Raw genomic sequence first — 15,873 nt, 5'->3', positions numbered from 1 at the left:
AAACAAAAAAAAAAAAAAAAAAAAACTTAAAACTAACTAAAAACGACGTTTCAATATCAAAGGTAAACAAACAACTGCATAGCAACGTATATCAGCCCAGCAAAATTTCTAAGTTGATTGTGGATGACGGCCGTAAGTTGCGTACTTTCCTAAGTAACTACTTTACTTAGATGTTCTAAGCTAAGTGATTGTAGATAGGCCATAAACCAACAAATCAAGCAAAACATTGTAAAAGGACCTAAGTCAAAAATGTAAACAAACCGGTTTTTTTAATGCAATCGATGCTTTTAGTCATAAACTATCACTGCATGTCGAGAAAAGTATTAAAAAATTATTTTTATGAGAAAAAAAAAACATAATTTTACAAAAGACCAAAGTTTATGACATCTTATTTGTTTTCAATATCCATAGACCCTTTGCATCAAAGGACCAATGTGGAAACTGCTTTGTTTTGTTTTGAAATCGTGTTAGCTCCAGGGACAAACCAGTATCGATTCTAATCTAGTCAAAAAGTATTTGAATTTAAAATTATTTAATTGAATTTGAAAACGAGTTAAAAAATTACAAAATATTAAATAGACAAATTTGTATAGTCAGGGACGAGGAGCTAACTCATTCTTAATATAAAAAAAATCATTGGCGTGAAGAGATGCACTGATATGTACAAAAAAATGAATTAATTGACAAATGTTTATTATGAGTTTTTAGAATCCGGAGTTTTGACTCAAGGTGGTTTTAAAAACACAAAAAAAAAAGTTTTATTGGACATTTAAAAAACAGTAGTAAGCTTTATAAAAGTTATTATCATCCCTCATATTCGGAACATTTTAGAGAGTATCCATATTCAAAAAATCATTTATTGAATCTGTAATTGAATATTTTTAGAGGCTTGGTAGCGGAAGTGTTAGATATAATTTACTTGACGGAAGAGGAGCCACCCTTTATGTGCTAAAACATAACAATGACAATTTATATTATTTCATTCTCATTGGTTATTTCAAACACTAGCAATTTGGAGACTTTTTTGTAAAAAGAAAACTGTTTCAATAATTTTACCCTATTTTCTAGAATGAGAAAGAGAAAGATCAACTTTATAAAAATGATTAGCCGTTTCCAAGCACTGAACGATTTATTAAATGGAATGACTTTTGTTCTTCCAAAGTGAGCGCTCGTGGGCGAAAAATGAGCGCGAGCACGAGCGTGGGGCAAACGCGAGCTGAAAAAATCGGAGCAAACGTGAGCGCGGGCAAACGTGAGCTAGCTCGCGCAGCGCTTCTCCTCACGAATGAGCGAAAAGTGAGCGCTCACGAGCGCGTGAGCGCGTGAGGAACGCAACACTGAAATCAGTTTTGTGGTTAATTTGTGTGGAATAAGACGTGTTGTTTGTTTATGGCAAATATCTGTGTTTTTATTATAAAAGAAAGTCCCCGATCTCGACAGGCTTTAGGACCCTATTTCAAGCAAAACATTGTAAAAGGTCCCAATTCAAACTGCATTTCAAGAAAAGTTTAAAAAGTTGATTTTTACGTGAAAAAATCTGCTTTAAAAAATCTAAAAACCGAATTAGGGTTAAAATAACCTAGACGTTGATATAAATAAGTTTAAATCAGCGTGCACAACTTCTTTACTGGGCCATTTTCTGACAGCTGACAAAATACTCAGTTTTGTGCCCAGCCCTGCGCGCAGCGAACTGTCACTTCTTTTGCTTGTTTCATTTTCGTCAGTTCGCTTCGTCACTTGGCTCCGTCCGCACGTCGTCATTCGTTCGCGGTTGGGTTCACCAAAATTATTTTTTTCTCGCAAATTCCTCCGTGTGTCCCGTGATTATTTACTTTTTGCATTGGTTTTAACTGTTTGATTTGTGTAACCTTTCACCGTGTGTGAGTGTCGTGATTTTCTCTGTTCCGTGACGCGCAGTAAAGCTGTGAGTCATCCCTGTCCCTAATCTTCGCCGAAGGCTGAAAATCTGATTTTGTGATGATGTGTCCACTTCTGGCGGTGGAGGCCATCAGAATGCGGCGCTAAGCGCAAAGCGAACGGGAACGGGTCTCGAATGGTTGGCCATTGGCTTCTCTAGGAGGCTCAGCCAGCAGCAGCAGCGCGGTGAAAATCGCTGAACGTGGAAATTCGCTGAAGACGGAAGAGAGCGCAAAAAAAAAAAAGAGTAAAAAGTGCTTGGCTCAGGTGTGTTTGATGCAACAAGGTGTGTCTTTTGGGGGGTGAGGATCACTTGCCGGAAGTTGCGGAGCTGCTACGCGAAGGAAGTGCCGCGGAGGTGAAGAGAAGGTCTCGGCGAAGATCTTGCGAAACGCGCTGAGCTGCTGATTTTTTATTGACCACGAGCAAGATGTGGAGTCCGACGCACATTCAGGTCACAGGTGAGAAATAAGTTGAATTTCTTTTGATTTAGAGCAAAAAACTGCTCAGTTTCACTACAAAACTGTCGTCCAAAGAATGTAAACAATGATTTAATTATGGAACAACGGGCTACTTTGATCGAACAGCAATCAGGTTGGAATTTAACAGAAACCATCCGATTTTGTTACACCTTCAGTTCAAAGATTTAAAGAAAAGATTCTGAAGACAACATTTGCTTTCAATAAAAAAAATATGGGCTCAGGCAAAACTGGCTTACAATTTTTAAAAGCAGAGTTTTAAGAATAAAAAAAAAACATTCTTCTAGAAAATTTAATGGAAATTCTAGGTTGAATACTTTTTCTCACTAATCGCCATAATGAAAAATACAATTTAAATTGAGATTTTTTGAGCTAAACTATTTTTAAGAAAACCATAATAATTGACGAAACAAATTTCAACTGATGTGAACGTAAAACTGGTGACCCGTGCTGTACCTATTCAATTTGCACAAAACCAACCCAGAAGATTACTCTAATGGCAACAAATTTTCTGCGTTGAGCAAGTCGCAAAAAAAAAGCAAAAGTGAACGTTCGAGGTTCTCGACCATTAAAAGAAGTTTTGGTTCGCACCGGTTGACCGATTATAATGGCCTCCTCCTCCACGCTGCTCTAAGGTGCTTGACGACCAGTAGTAGCAAAGTACATTATTATTTAGTGGGACCGACTTGCACCAACGCCGGACTCTGAAGCGCAAAGGAATGTGATACCGACACACTTTTTTGCTGTTCGTTGTTCTTCTTTGTCGGTGGGTTTCATGTTGCAAATTGCCACCGACAACTACTATGCTAGTCTGGTAGTGGTCAGTTTTAGTAGACGAAATAAAGAGTGAAAAAAATCGTCTGAGTTCAAATTAGTTCTGCCAGGTTTTCGCACGAATTAATCGATAGAGTGCAGAGTGCTTTTGGTCGGTAACCTTTGCTGAAAAAAACAATTTTGAAAGTAGACTTTGGTTCACCGGACTTTCCACCTGAAGTTCCAAGTGTCCATCTGCCTAATTGGCCACTGAAGTATGGTAATTTTTCCTCCTCCCCGTCCAAATTGGTCCCCCACACTAATGGGGCGAATCTGCCTCCTTTCACACCAGCAAGTCCAACCAACTAAACTCAACGGAGGAGTGACTAGCAAACCACGAACCATAATAATGATGAACGAGTTTTGCTCATCATCGGCCGCAACGATGCGTGCCCTGGAACAACTCTACTCCACACTCTACTACCTGCAGGTGCTGAAAGTGTACGGTGGGCAGTGCTTAGCTATTTATACCAACATTCATCACGTGGAAAAATTTGCACGCGGCTGCATCGTCCGTCCTCCGGCGATGATCGTTGCTGGAAGTTGGCCCAGTTTTGCAAGCGATGATTTACTACTTGGAATGCGTTCTTGTTTGTGGAGAGCTTTGAATAGCTAAGTATTTTGAGACAATTTTTCTTAGTGCATTCACCACTAATCCATCTTGAATCTAGTTCAAATCGATTACAAAAGCAGACTTAACTCTAAAAACTAACTTAGTCCATCTATGTGGCTGGTGTCTTCCTCACTTCTAAACAAAAGTCGGTTACATAAATGATTACAAAAGAATTTTCATCTGAATTAATAACTCTTTGGGAACCAAGAAAACTTGTTTTTTTTTTTATGGAGCCAATTAACCGCAAATCTATTAGTTCAATTTTCAATGTTAAAAAATAAAACATTTGTGAAATTTTATGTATTTTTCTATAAAAATAATTTCCAATTATAAAAATCAAGAGTAACACTTTGAAAGAGATAAAACACTAATTTTTTACACTTCTAAATGCCGGAATTTTCAAAATTATTTTCATTGAAAAGAAATTTCATTAATATTGAAATTTCAGATTCAAGAGTAACCCTTAAAAAAACTAAAAAAGAGCCGAAAATTTCACTAAATGTGGGCTTAACCCTCTACTGCCCAAATTTTTTTTCGAAAATTTTTATTTTTCCCGTGTTCAAGAGGTCGTTTTGAAGAACTTTTGTTCTACGAAAAACTTTACTTCTCTTGTTTTATGTTTTTCTTGTTTCATTTTCAGTAATTTAATTTGCATTTATCTTGTTTAGTTTATGTTTGTTCTAGGTAGTATTTGGCCTATTCTACCACCTCCTATCATTAAATTTTGCCTATCTAATTTTTTCATGTTTTTACAGTCACTTTTCCAATTTTTTGCTTCGTTTTCACTTTTTCTGCTATAAAATGGCACCATTATCATTTACATTGTAAAAAAAAAAATTATAGGAAATGTTAGTTAAACACGTTTCTTAATCCACCATTAGGTGGTTGGTGCCTTCCTCACATGTATCTAGAAGGTATATTTAAGAAGTTCAATTTTCGAGTGATTTTATAGCCTTGCCTCAGTGAGGTGAGGAAGGCAAAACACTGCCAAAGTTGTCGCCTAAAAAAATACATTTTTAAAAATATTGGCAATATCACATAAAACAAGTTAAACATTCAAGCCATACATTTTCTAAAATTTTAAGAGTTCTTCTTTCCAATGCTTTTTAAAGATCAAAAATTGGTTGAAAAAAGGATTTTTGGCGATTTTTTAAATCGAAGCCCGTTTAAAGGCGGAATTGGGCTGTAGAGGGTTAAGACGGTATGAGACTATGACGAACAAACAATCTCGCATTTTTTTTTTACAGTTTGTCTGCTTTGTTTTGTTGCCTGTATTTGTTCGCAGAAACGTCAGCCTGCATACATTTTGCAAACAAAAAGGGCGGGTTTGTTTGTCATAATAATCTAATACCTTCTTTAGATGATACTGAGAAATCTATTATTTAAAAAGGCTTGAAGAGGCTTTATCTCAGCAACCAGCAGTTCGATTAACGAAGCAAAAAAAAAAAACAAATTGTCGGAAATATGTTTGCTTTCGTGCTTTTTCTTTATTAATATTTTTAATTGCAAAAAAACTGAACATATTACGACAAATTTCAGCAAAAAAACATGAAAACAATGCTAAATATATGCATATAAAATAATTTTTGACTGCTAATTTGTTTTAATCATTAAATTATGTTTGCCCTTTAAAAAAAATAATTAAAAATTGAAATAACAAGCTACAGTCTTAACATCTGAATGCAAAAAGTGTTTTAAAATGTATTTTACACTAGTTCAGTTGTTTTGAAAACATTAGAAAATTTTCAAAAATTCAAGTGATTTTTAAATCAACCCAAACATGCTGAAAATGATACTAAACGAAAAGGAATGTATTTTAAATTGATTTCAGCTGATTGCACATAAATTTCCATTGAATTTTTGAGGTTTTTCGAAAAAAAGTTGCTCCCTGATTTTACGAGCCAACTTTGAAGGGGGAGGTGACAAAAATAAAAATAAAAATTGAAAATTTGAAAACTTAAAAAAAAAAATGTGGATGTAAATTTTAGTGTCAAAAGTCAAATATAAAAATTGGACTTTTTTACATGAGCCTATTTTGTCACCTGCAACTTTTCCGAAGACACCAAATCGATCAGAAAATCCATTCGCAAGATAAATATTTTCGAATATTCAAATGCCCGTCACCAGCTCGCAAAATTGTATCTGGTTCCTTGTATGGAAAATCGACTTTCATGCTAATAAAAAATACAAAAAAAAAGTTGAATTACGGACATTGAAAACTGCTTTTTTAATTTAACAGTATTAAAAAATGCATAAGATTGACATGAGTTACGCAGTCAATGTTTTTAAAATAAAAACTAGTCTTTTGAAAATATATTTTGGTTAACCTAAAAAGCACAATGAAAATTCAGAAGAGGGAATTTCAAACTAAGAAAAAAAATAAAAGAAATTAAATTGTTTTAGTCAACAAAATCGACTCCTTCCTGTTTCTCAAACCAAACAAACAATCTGACTAACGTCTCTCTCTAATTGACGCAAGCCAAGTTTGACTTTTGATACGGTTGCTTTATCACAGACGGCTATGACAACCATTTTTCACACCACCCCTCCCCCTCCCTAAGCAACGTCAACAAACTCGCAGCACGGAGGGAATCGCGTCCCGCACACTTTGATGAGTTTTGTAAATAGAATTAGCGATTATACCGAGACACACCTACAACACAACAAACAGGTATTGTTCTGCATCGCGCATCGCGCGATGAGTGTGTGTTTTCAAGGCCAACTGAGTGTGTAATGAGCGATGTGGGGTGGGTTTCTTTGACCCTTCGATATAGGCTCGGCTTGCAATCAAACAAATTCTTAACTGTGTCTACAACATTGTTTCCGTTTGAGGTGGTTTGATTAAACGAAGCTAAACGTGCAATTCTGACGTTTTTTGCGGTAGACTTTTTCCAGAAGATCCGAGAAGTTAGGGTGTTTCAGTTGAAAAATGCTAAAACAAAACGGAGATAAATTGGTCACCACACCAATTGACCTTTACGAAGAATGTTTCTCGAAAGGTATTTACAACGGGTAGAGTGCCCCACCCAACTCAATCCGTCAGAGCGGAGTGAGCTCAGAGATGCAGCGTGCAGAGCGGGAGAGCTGCTTTTGTGGAGTCAGTAACTCCAGCAATTGCGGTACCGTTACGATTTCACCCGACGATGGTCAATGTTTCGCTCCAGCGTACGGGCGAAGGGAGGGGAAAAATAAAAATAAATAAAATTAAAGTTTGACTGCGAGATGGACCGCTAAACAGACACGAAACGAACACAAACGAGAGGATGGAGCAGAAAGTAGAGGTAGACTTTGACTGTAAAATTTCCAATTAAATGTACTTAATGGGAAACAAGTGCGTAGAACCTATTTTCGAACTTTTGCCTCAAAATCTCTTAGATTTCGTCGAAATTCAATCTACCCAGAAATAAGGCTTTCTAGGTTAAGTGAAAAAATATAATTTAACCCAAAAATTAAGAACTTCTCGTCACAGTGTCCCGATGCAAACAATGATCGAGCTCGAGCTGTCACAGCCTTGCGAAATATGTTGGCTGACATATCGGGCGGTCAATGAAAAAAACCAGCTAGAAGTAGCCTGACAAAAACTTTTGCTCAAATCTGATGCAAACAAACTTAGAGTGTATTGATGAATTTCTGACTAGAAAGCCTTATGAGTGAGTTGAACAATCAAACTTTCCGCACTGCCGGACTTCCCAAACACCCTCGCGCGGAGGTCTCATAAGTTGCAGAGCGTTCCCGAGCAGACGGAAATAACTTGGGAAGGTCAGTTTTTGATATTGTGAGAAGATCGACATATGTTATTGTGATGATCGGATTAGTTGTTAAAATAACAAAAATCAATAACAAAGATTTGTTCGAAGAATAACTTAAACTGTTATTAAGTTGTTATTGCAATAACAAACCAATAACACAGAAGGAATCATGAAGGAATAACAAGATTTCTTATTTTGTGCGGAGAGGTGGAGCAGCATAATAACGAAAAATGTTATTGAACTGGTATGTCGCAATAACAAAAAAAGTTATTGTTTTGGTTTGTAATTTGCAAATAAACCTGCAGTTGCCATAACTCCTCTGTACTAGTCATGGCTGCAGAGTCGGGTACCTCCAAGCGACTTTGAATCCATACTTTGAAGACAACTCCGACTCTGGATGCAGGATATGACGTCAACGACGACTTCAGCTCTCCAAAAATACCCGACTTCACAGATTCCGACTCCATGTAAAAGTTGCTGAAAATTAGCTGAATCCGATGCAGTCTCCTAGGTCTCACTCGAGCTCGAACTTCAACGTTAGCTCCGACTTCCTGGCTCTGTGAAAATAATTACAGTTTTTGTTATTCACACTTCAAAAATTCTCAATAAATAAATCAATTCCGTTAGGTAGGGCGTCCAATTTTCCCGGGTTTTGAATTTCCCGGGAAACGGGAAAAATATTTTTGAAATCCCGGGAATTCCCGGGAAATTTTGTGAACAGTAATAAAATCTATGTTTTCATTAAATTTGTTATGTTTTTAAAGCTTACAATCATAGAATTAGCTCAATACTGGTAATTGGTGAAAATCTTTACTTCAATCTGAACAAGAACATCAGTTTTTAGGTAGTTTAAAAAAAATAAAAATGTTTGTTTATTGTTCTTTGTTATGCTTTGGATTTTTAATGAATCATAATTTTTAATCCAATGTGATTCAAATGATTTTATATTAATAATCACAAAATTCTTATTTATATATTTCTTTAATTTTTTATATGAAATGACTACAAAAGCTAAACAAATTTCATTGAAACTGTAAAAAAAAACAAAAACAAGAAACGATAACAAATAAAATGACTCCATCCAATATAAAATTTTAGAAAAAGTTTAGAATTTCTGTATTATACAAAACATATTTTACAAACTATCTTTAAGTCACTACCGCCAACTGGGGGAAATCGGGACTGCAGTCTGAATAGGTACAGGATTATTTAGAGAAATAAATTTTAAAATTTGTGTACTAATTGTTATGTTAAACAAAAAAAATATCAGAGCATAATGCTGTCTTAATTTGTTACTATTGTCCTAAATTGCTCCAGATGCCGATGTTTGATGAAAGATAATAAAATATGATTTTTTTTCAAGTTTAAAATCATCATTAAACGTAAATATTCAAAAAATAAATAAAATTTAATGAAAAATATTTAATGCGCTAGGCATTTTGTGGATCCGTAAACTAAAATTTTAATAATTTTCCCTTATAAGCCAAATAAATGTTGATATATGCCGAATACAAATTTGCAAATGCTTTAATAATGTTATCGATTACTAAGTATTCAACTGCTCATCTATTTCCACAACCAAATCTGAGTTTCCTGACCAAAAAAATGTTTTTTTCAATTTCGGGAATTCCCGGAACAAAATATCAAAAATCCCGGGATTCGGGAATACCCGGGATTTTTGTCCCGGGAATTCCCGGGATGGACGCACTACCGTTAGGGAATATAACAAAATTAAAAAAAAAATGAACTCTCAAAAGTTAATTTTATCGGATTAACTTTAGCTTGAAACCCCATTTCATGGTGAAATAAATGACCCCATGAAAATGGTCAAAATTATTTCATAGTTCTAGCCAATTTTAGTAAAATCCTTTAGGGGGTATATCAAATAATTAAAAAAATCAACTTTCAAAATTTCAACATTTTTAAATAATTTTAGCTTGAGGACCCCATTTCATGGCCAAAATAATGACCCTGACGAAATTGGTCAAAATTATCCCATAGTTCTAACCATTTAAAACAAAGTCCTTTAGGGGGTACATCAAATAATTAAAAAAAAATCAACTTTCAAAATTTCAACTTTTCAGAATAATTTTAACTTTCATGGCCAAAATAATGATCCCGACGAAATTGGTCAAAATAATCCCAAAGATCTAAACATATTTAACAAAAGAAAAAATAATAACAGATTGTGTTATGGACACTTATAAACTTTTCCATTTGTGCGATTTATGGTAATTTTATTTCTAAGTCAGTATACCGAACGAATAACAAATTTTGTTAGTAGGAGAGTTTTTGAAATGTTTTACATTTCCTCTTATTAGCGTGTTATTAAACATTTTCAATATAATATCACTTCAATACCAAATTTTGTTATTTTATCAGAAACTGCTATTATTTTTTCTACTTGAAGTTGAACTTTTTGTTATTTTAACAGGATTTGTTATTGAAATATTGTTAATTTTGTTAATACCGTCTGCCCGGGTTACATTATTATTATTTTTACTTCATTCATCACCTTGACGTTGGTTTTGTTTAAATTTTGCGCGGTAACTTGACGCGTCGTCGCCCGCGATGCCTCTCACAATTTGCGCTTGAATTTGCATTTTTTTTTACCCGGCCCGCGTCTATTCGCTATGAAACTTGAGCCTCAGATGATTTCACGATGCCGACGGTGACGATGATGATGTTATTCACCCACACCCGGACAAATTGCACTCACGGGAAGCAGACAAAGGGGTGCGAAACTTTTACAACTTTAAAGTGTCAAATTTTAACGGTCGATTTAAAAATTGATTAAATTTTATTTAGGAAAGTGACAGTTGCACGCTCAACTGCAACTGACCAAAATTTGGGAAAAGTTTAGTTTTTTTGCAACAAAATTCAAATTCCAACTGTCTGTGCCAAACAAATGCATTAAAAATAGTAGCAAGAGAGGTGTGTGTTTGCATTATTTTTTTTTCTGTACGGCTTTTTATTTACCCCATGAGCGTGCATCCAAGTGATGAGCAAATGCAACTTTACCGGTCAATGAGAAGGGGACGGGAGATGTAGTGATGTAGTGCCGGTGGCCATTTTCAGTCATGCCACGAGCAGCTGCAGCTCAGCTTCACTGATTTTGAATGGGGAAGCAACAGTTTGGCTTCGATGGCAACATTTGCAAATGAACAAGTGTGGATTTTTGTTGAAAATTTATTTCTTTAATTTTCAGACTTAATTGTTGAAGGATGACTATTTTTTTAAATTTACCATTAATTTTTCACTTTGAAAAGAAATTTGAACCTACCAAATGTATTATTCGACGTAATTCTAAGTCGTCTGGAAAAATAATAAATCAACGGAGAGGGCGTATTCATACCTCCATAGTTTCACAGGTTAGTGAGTCACGAAGACGCAGACGATAACGGCGATGAGGAAATGACAGTGCCTACTGCGACTAGACTGTTATCTGACTGCTGTGAATAATGTGAGGAATTTATGAAATGTGTGTTTTTGGTTCATAACTACATGGAACTGGAAATCAAGTATAACATTTCAAATGAGCTAAATATAAAAAAAAATATTTTTGCAGAAAAAAATATAATTTAAAGCAGACATTTTTTTTAGAGTGCAACTATTTTATTCTGTTGTTATCCTGTTGATAACGTACAACTTTGCTGAAGACACCAAATCGATCAGAAAATCCAATCCCAAGATAAAGATTTTCGAATATTTACAGACCATTTTTGTATGAACAGCTGTCAAATTTGCATGGAGACTTGTATGGACGAACCAATCATGCAAAATGTCTGCTTTCAAATACAAACAAAATCCATTTCTGGCTTCGTGAAGAATTGAAGAAAGTTATAAATCTCTCCGTGTCAATTCCGTCGGAAGCTGCACCGTTAATCAAAAAGCGATTAGTTCCGATATTTTGATCTTAATACGACCACGACCAGCGAACGCGAAAGTGCCATTTGCCATGATCACCAAAAAAAAAAACAATAATAACAACACGACATAATCTTCCTCTCTTTCCCACCGTGACACACCGCACTGAAACAAAATACCTCGCCCAAATAATAAACACTTTCACTTTACGCGCACAATTGTTTATTGCGCGGACGGCATTTCTCCGCCGGCGACGAGACCGGATCCACCCACGACGTAAATTGTCTGTGTGAAGAGAGCCAGGCAAAACAAAAATTTACATCGACATCCCCCGCCAACCATTATTGGAAATCTGACAGTCATGCAATCGGTCAGTCGAAAAAGCACGTCAAATGAAATCGAAACCGTTCCAATATGGCGGCCATTGTTTGGCGTCACCTGGCGTTTTTGGGGCTGGAAATTGCGCGAACCGCGTCGTCGAAACGGTTCCCGATTTTGCACCCCGCTTCGTGGCGAGTGAGCACGTCAGATAGGTATCTGGGTTTGAGAGATTTGAAATTTAGCGATAAATTTGGGCAAATTTGACAGCCATCTTGCTGCGCCTTTTACTTATGATAAAAATCCGAAAGTAGACTAAACAAACTCGCTCAAATTCCGTGCCAATTATGGTAAACAAGATGGCACTAATTGGGGTGCGCCATTTTTTTCCGGAAATTTTCAAGGCCTGCTAAGTTACACGGACTGTCGCACTCGAAACATTAATTCGCCCAAAAGTGCACGCCACTGCTGCACAAACGTCACTTGTTAAGGTGAAATGATTTGGAATGCTTTCGCTGGTGAATTAAAGAAAGGCTAAATTGAAAACAACGAAATCAGGCTAAACGTGAGAGATAGGCTGCTAGTTTAGGCGAATTGTCGAATTGCAGTGAAATTTGGTTGGGCTTGCGACAGAGTGGACAGCTCTACGACGATGTTGGCCATAACCAAACCAAGGGAAAATAGCAAAACAGAGGACCATAAAGTGTCACGCGAAATTTGCAAGTATAAAATGTGTGTGTGAGAGAGAGAACATGGAAATAAGTGCAAAAAAGGGGAAAGTTGAAACGCTTGGAGTTGGACGACATAAATGAGATTGCTAGGGATTATAATTTTCGAATCGATATCGGTTTTTTATACTAATTATGATTCCAACTTTATTGAGCGTTTTTATGCATTTTTTGACAAAAATACTACAATATTATAGCAAACATTCACGGAGAAATAAAAATTTCCCAAAATCATGAACAAGCGTTCATGAAAATGGGAACCACGAACAAAGTGTTCAAATTTCATGGTACGTTTTTCAAAATCGTATCATGGGATCTGAACTTTTTGTTCGAGGTTCCCATTTTCATGAACGCTTGTTCACGATTTTGAGAACTCTTTTTTTCCCGTGTTGTATGACAGTTTCAGGGTTGTTACGGACGGCGCGAATCGCGCGGATAGCGCGGATTTGGCGCGGATTTGCTGACTAACTGTGCTCAGGCGCGGATTTCACGCGGATGGCAATTTTGATAAATAAATAGATGGCGAAAAATAAAAGATCAGAACATTCAAAAATTAATGCTCCGTTGTTCAAAATTCAAATTCAAAAAAATCGAAACTTTTTTTTTATGTATATACAGCAGTTCCATATGAAAATTAAAGAAAAAAAAATAAAAGTGCTTCGATTTGGCTCAAAATTTTTCTGGGGGTTCCTTGGCCAAAATAATTAGACCCATATTTTTTTGTTTGGCCATTAGAGTGACCTACGCCGTGTTAGGGTGGTCCGAAAAATGGCCATTTTCGTCGATTTTCACAAAAACCACTTTTTTCAAAAAATCATAACTTCGCTCCATTTCAACCGATTTCAGCTGTCTTGGGTGCAAAAGAAAGATGATAAGTTTGACTTCCAAGAAAAAATAATGTGGAGTTTCAGAAATCAAGCCCAACATTTGAAAAAGTCTTATGAAAACATCAAATGCCGTTTTGACGGTGTCTGGACCAAAGAGCCTATATCTGAAAATATTTTTAACGGATACCTCAGACAATTTTACATAACATATCCAAAATTGGGCGAGGTTCATCATCAGGATTCAGAGCTATGATTTTTTGAAAATAAAATCCGGGTTTTTCGACGCGCCGCGCGCGAAAACGGGAAATTGACAAAATCGGCAAAAAATCAACTTTTTTCACTAAAACTGCGATAACTCGAAAATTTCAGCGATGACCTATACATGTTAGGGTACCAAAAGTTGCGTATTTTAATTACGAAATATTTTGGCCAAGGAACCCCCAGAAAAATGTTGAGCCAAATCGAAGCACTTTTATTTTTATCTTTAACTTTCATATGGAACTGCTGTTTATTTATATATTTATATATTTTATTATTCAGATTATAAAATATTCGAATTTCTAAAATCGTAATATTAAAAATCTCAAATTCAAAACTCTAAAAAATCAAAAATTCAAAATATAAAGAAAAATTCAAAATAAAAAAAAATATCTGAATAAAAATTTAAAGCTAAAAAATATTAAATTTAAAACAATTTTGCAAACAAAAAAATGGAAATCTCTAAAATCTCAAATAAAATTTAAATTCTTAGATTCTTAAATTCCTATATTCCTAAATTCTTAAATTCTTAAATTCTTAAATTCTTAAATTTTTAAATTCTTAAATTCTTAAATTCTTAAATTCTTAAATTCTTAAATTCTTAAATTCTTAAATTCTTAAATTCTTCAATTCTTAAATTCTTAAATTCTTAAATTCTTAAATTCTTAAATTCTTAAATTCTTAAAATTCTAAAATTCTTAATTAAATTCTTAAATTCTTAAATTCTTAAATTCTTAAATCTTAAATCATCCATTTAAATTACTTACAATATCATTCAAATTCCTAAATTCTTAAAATTCTTAAATTCTTAAATTCTTAAATTCTTAAATTCTTAAATTCTTAAATTCTTAATTCTTAATTCTCAAATATCTAAAAACTTACAATTCTAAAATTCTACATCATAAATTCATCAATTCTTAAAATATACTTCAACAAAATACATACAACTACACTTTCTAAAACAAACCAACAACCCTTACCAATCCAACACCACCACCCACCCCAACCCACCCACCCCCAACCCACACCCCAACCACCACCCAACACCCACCCCACCACACAACCAACCCCCAACCCCACACCACAACCCACCCAACACCACACCCCCCCCACCCACCAACCCAACACCCCCACCCACAACACCACCACACCCCAACCCCCCCCCACAACCCCACAACCCACCACCCCAACCCACAACCCCACACCACCAACAAACCACAACCACCCCCCAACCCACCCCACCAACACCACCACCCACACCCCACAACACCAACCCCACACCCACACACCCCCCCACCACCCCACAACCCACCCACCCAACCCCACCAAACACCCACCACACCCCCACAACCACCAACCACCCACCAACCCCCACCCCACCCCACACCCCCCCACCACCCAACACCCCACCACCCCACCACCAACCCCCACCCCCACCACCCCCCCCTCTGCCACCACCCACCACCCACATACCCCCCATCCAATTTGTTTCGGAATGAAATTTTATTGAGGAATTTGGATTACAATCTGTATTAAAATTCATAGATTTTGAATTTTTAGAATTTCGATATCTAAAATTAATTCATATTAAAATTTTAGATTTTGATTTTTTTGAGCTTATATTTTTGAAGTTAAATTTCATTTATTGGATTTTTAAATTTTGTTTATATTGGTTTATGATTTTCTATTTTTTTATATTGGTCAAAATTATTGTAGTGTCCCTCTGATTTGCAAAAAGATTTTTTTTGTGACACTTTTCTTGACGTCTCTTGAGGTATTTTTAAAAAGAATTTTTGCTTTCATTCCTTCAAACATATAACGAGTTTCGTTTTTCTATCAAATACTTTCTGTATTATTTTTTTTTCTTTGTAAATAGCATTTCTTGAATGTTGGTCGCGATTATATGGCGCGGATTTCGCGCGGATTGAGGTTTCGGTCGGCGCGGATTTTAGTTCGACTTTTCCGTAACAACCCTGCAGTTTGTTAAGCAGTACGGGTGCAAAATGAAATTAAGAGCATAAAAAAGTTTCAAGCACAACCTTCAGAAAAATAACGAAATGTATCACAAAAAAGTTAAAGAACTCTTGAAATTATTTTACTTTTAGACCGGTAGGCAAAAGGTTTTGAATAAGATTGAGGCTGTGATAAATTCAAATAAAAATTATTAAAATATCAGAGAAAAACAATCAGAGAACAAGAGAAGCTAAGTTTTTCGTAGAACACCAAACTTTCTTAGAAATTTTTATTGAGCCAAATGTCAAAATTTGAGAATAACTAAAAAGTAATGCATGGTTAATGTTGTTT

General features: G+C 35.5%; 1 protein-coding gene across 2 annotated transcripts in view; it reads left to right on the top strand.

Moving 5' to 3' along the window:
• Positions 1-1,732: 1,732 nt before the first annotated feature.
• The window catches only part of LOC120422061 (rab11 family-interacting protein 5), a 30,380-nt gene continuing 16,239 nt past the window's right edge, over positions 1,733-15,873 (top strand). The window contains exon 1 of one of the 2 annotated variants that reach the window (XM_039585397.2): positions 1,733-2,378. In XM_039585397.2, coding sequence (XP_039441331.1) covers positions 2,348-2,378 — 31 coding nt within the window. In that variant the 5' untranslated portion in view covers positions 1,733-2,347. The remainder of the gene's footprint in view (positions 2,379-15,873) is intronic. The other variant, XM_039585398.2, reaches the window with a different exon arrangement.

The sequence above is a fragment of the Culex pipiens genome, chromosome 1 (assembly GCF_016801865.2).
Source record: "Culex pipiens pallens isolate TS chromosome 1, TS_CPP_V2, whole genome shotgun sequence".
NCBI lineage: Eukaryota > Metazoa > Arthropoda > Insecta > Diptera > Culicidae > Culex > Culex pipiens.
This window is presented reverse-complemented; position numbering and strand designations above follow the sequence as displayed.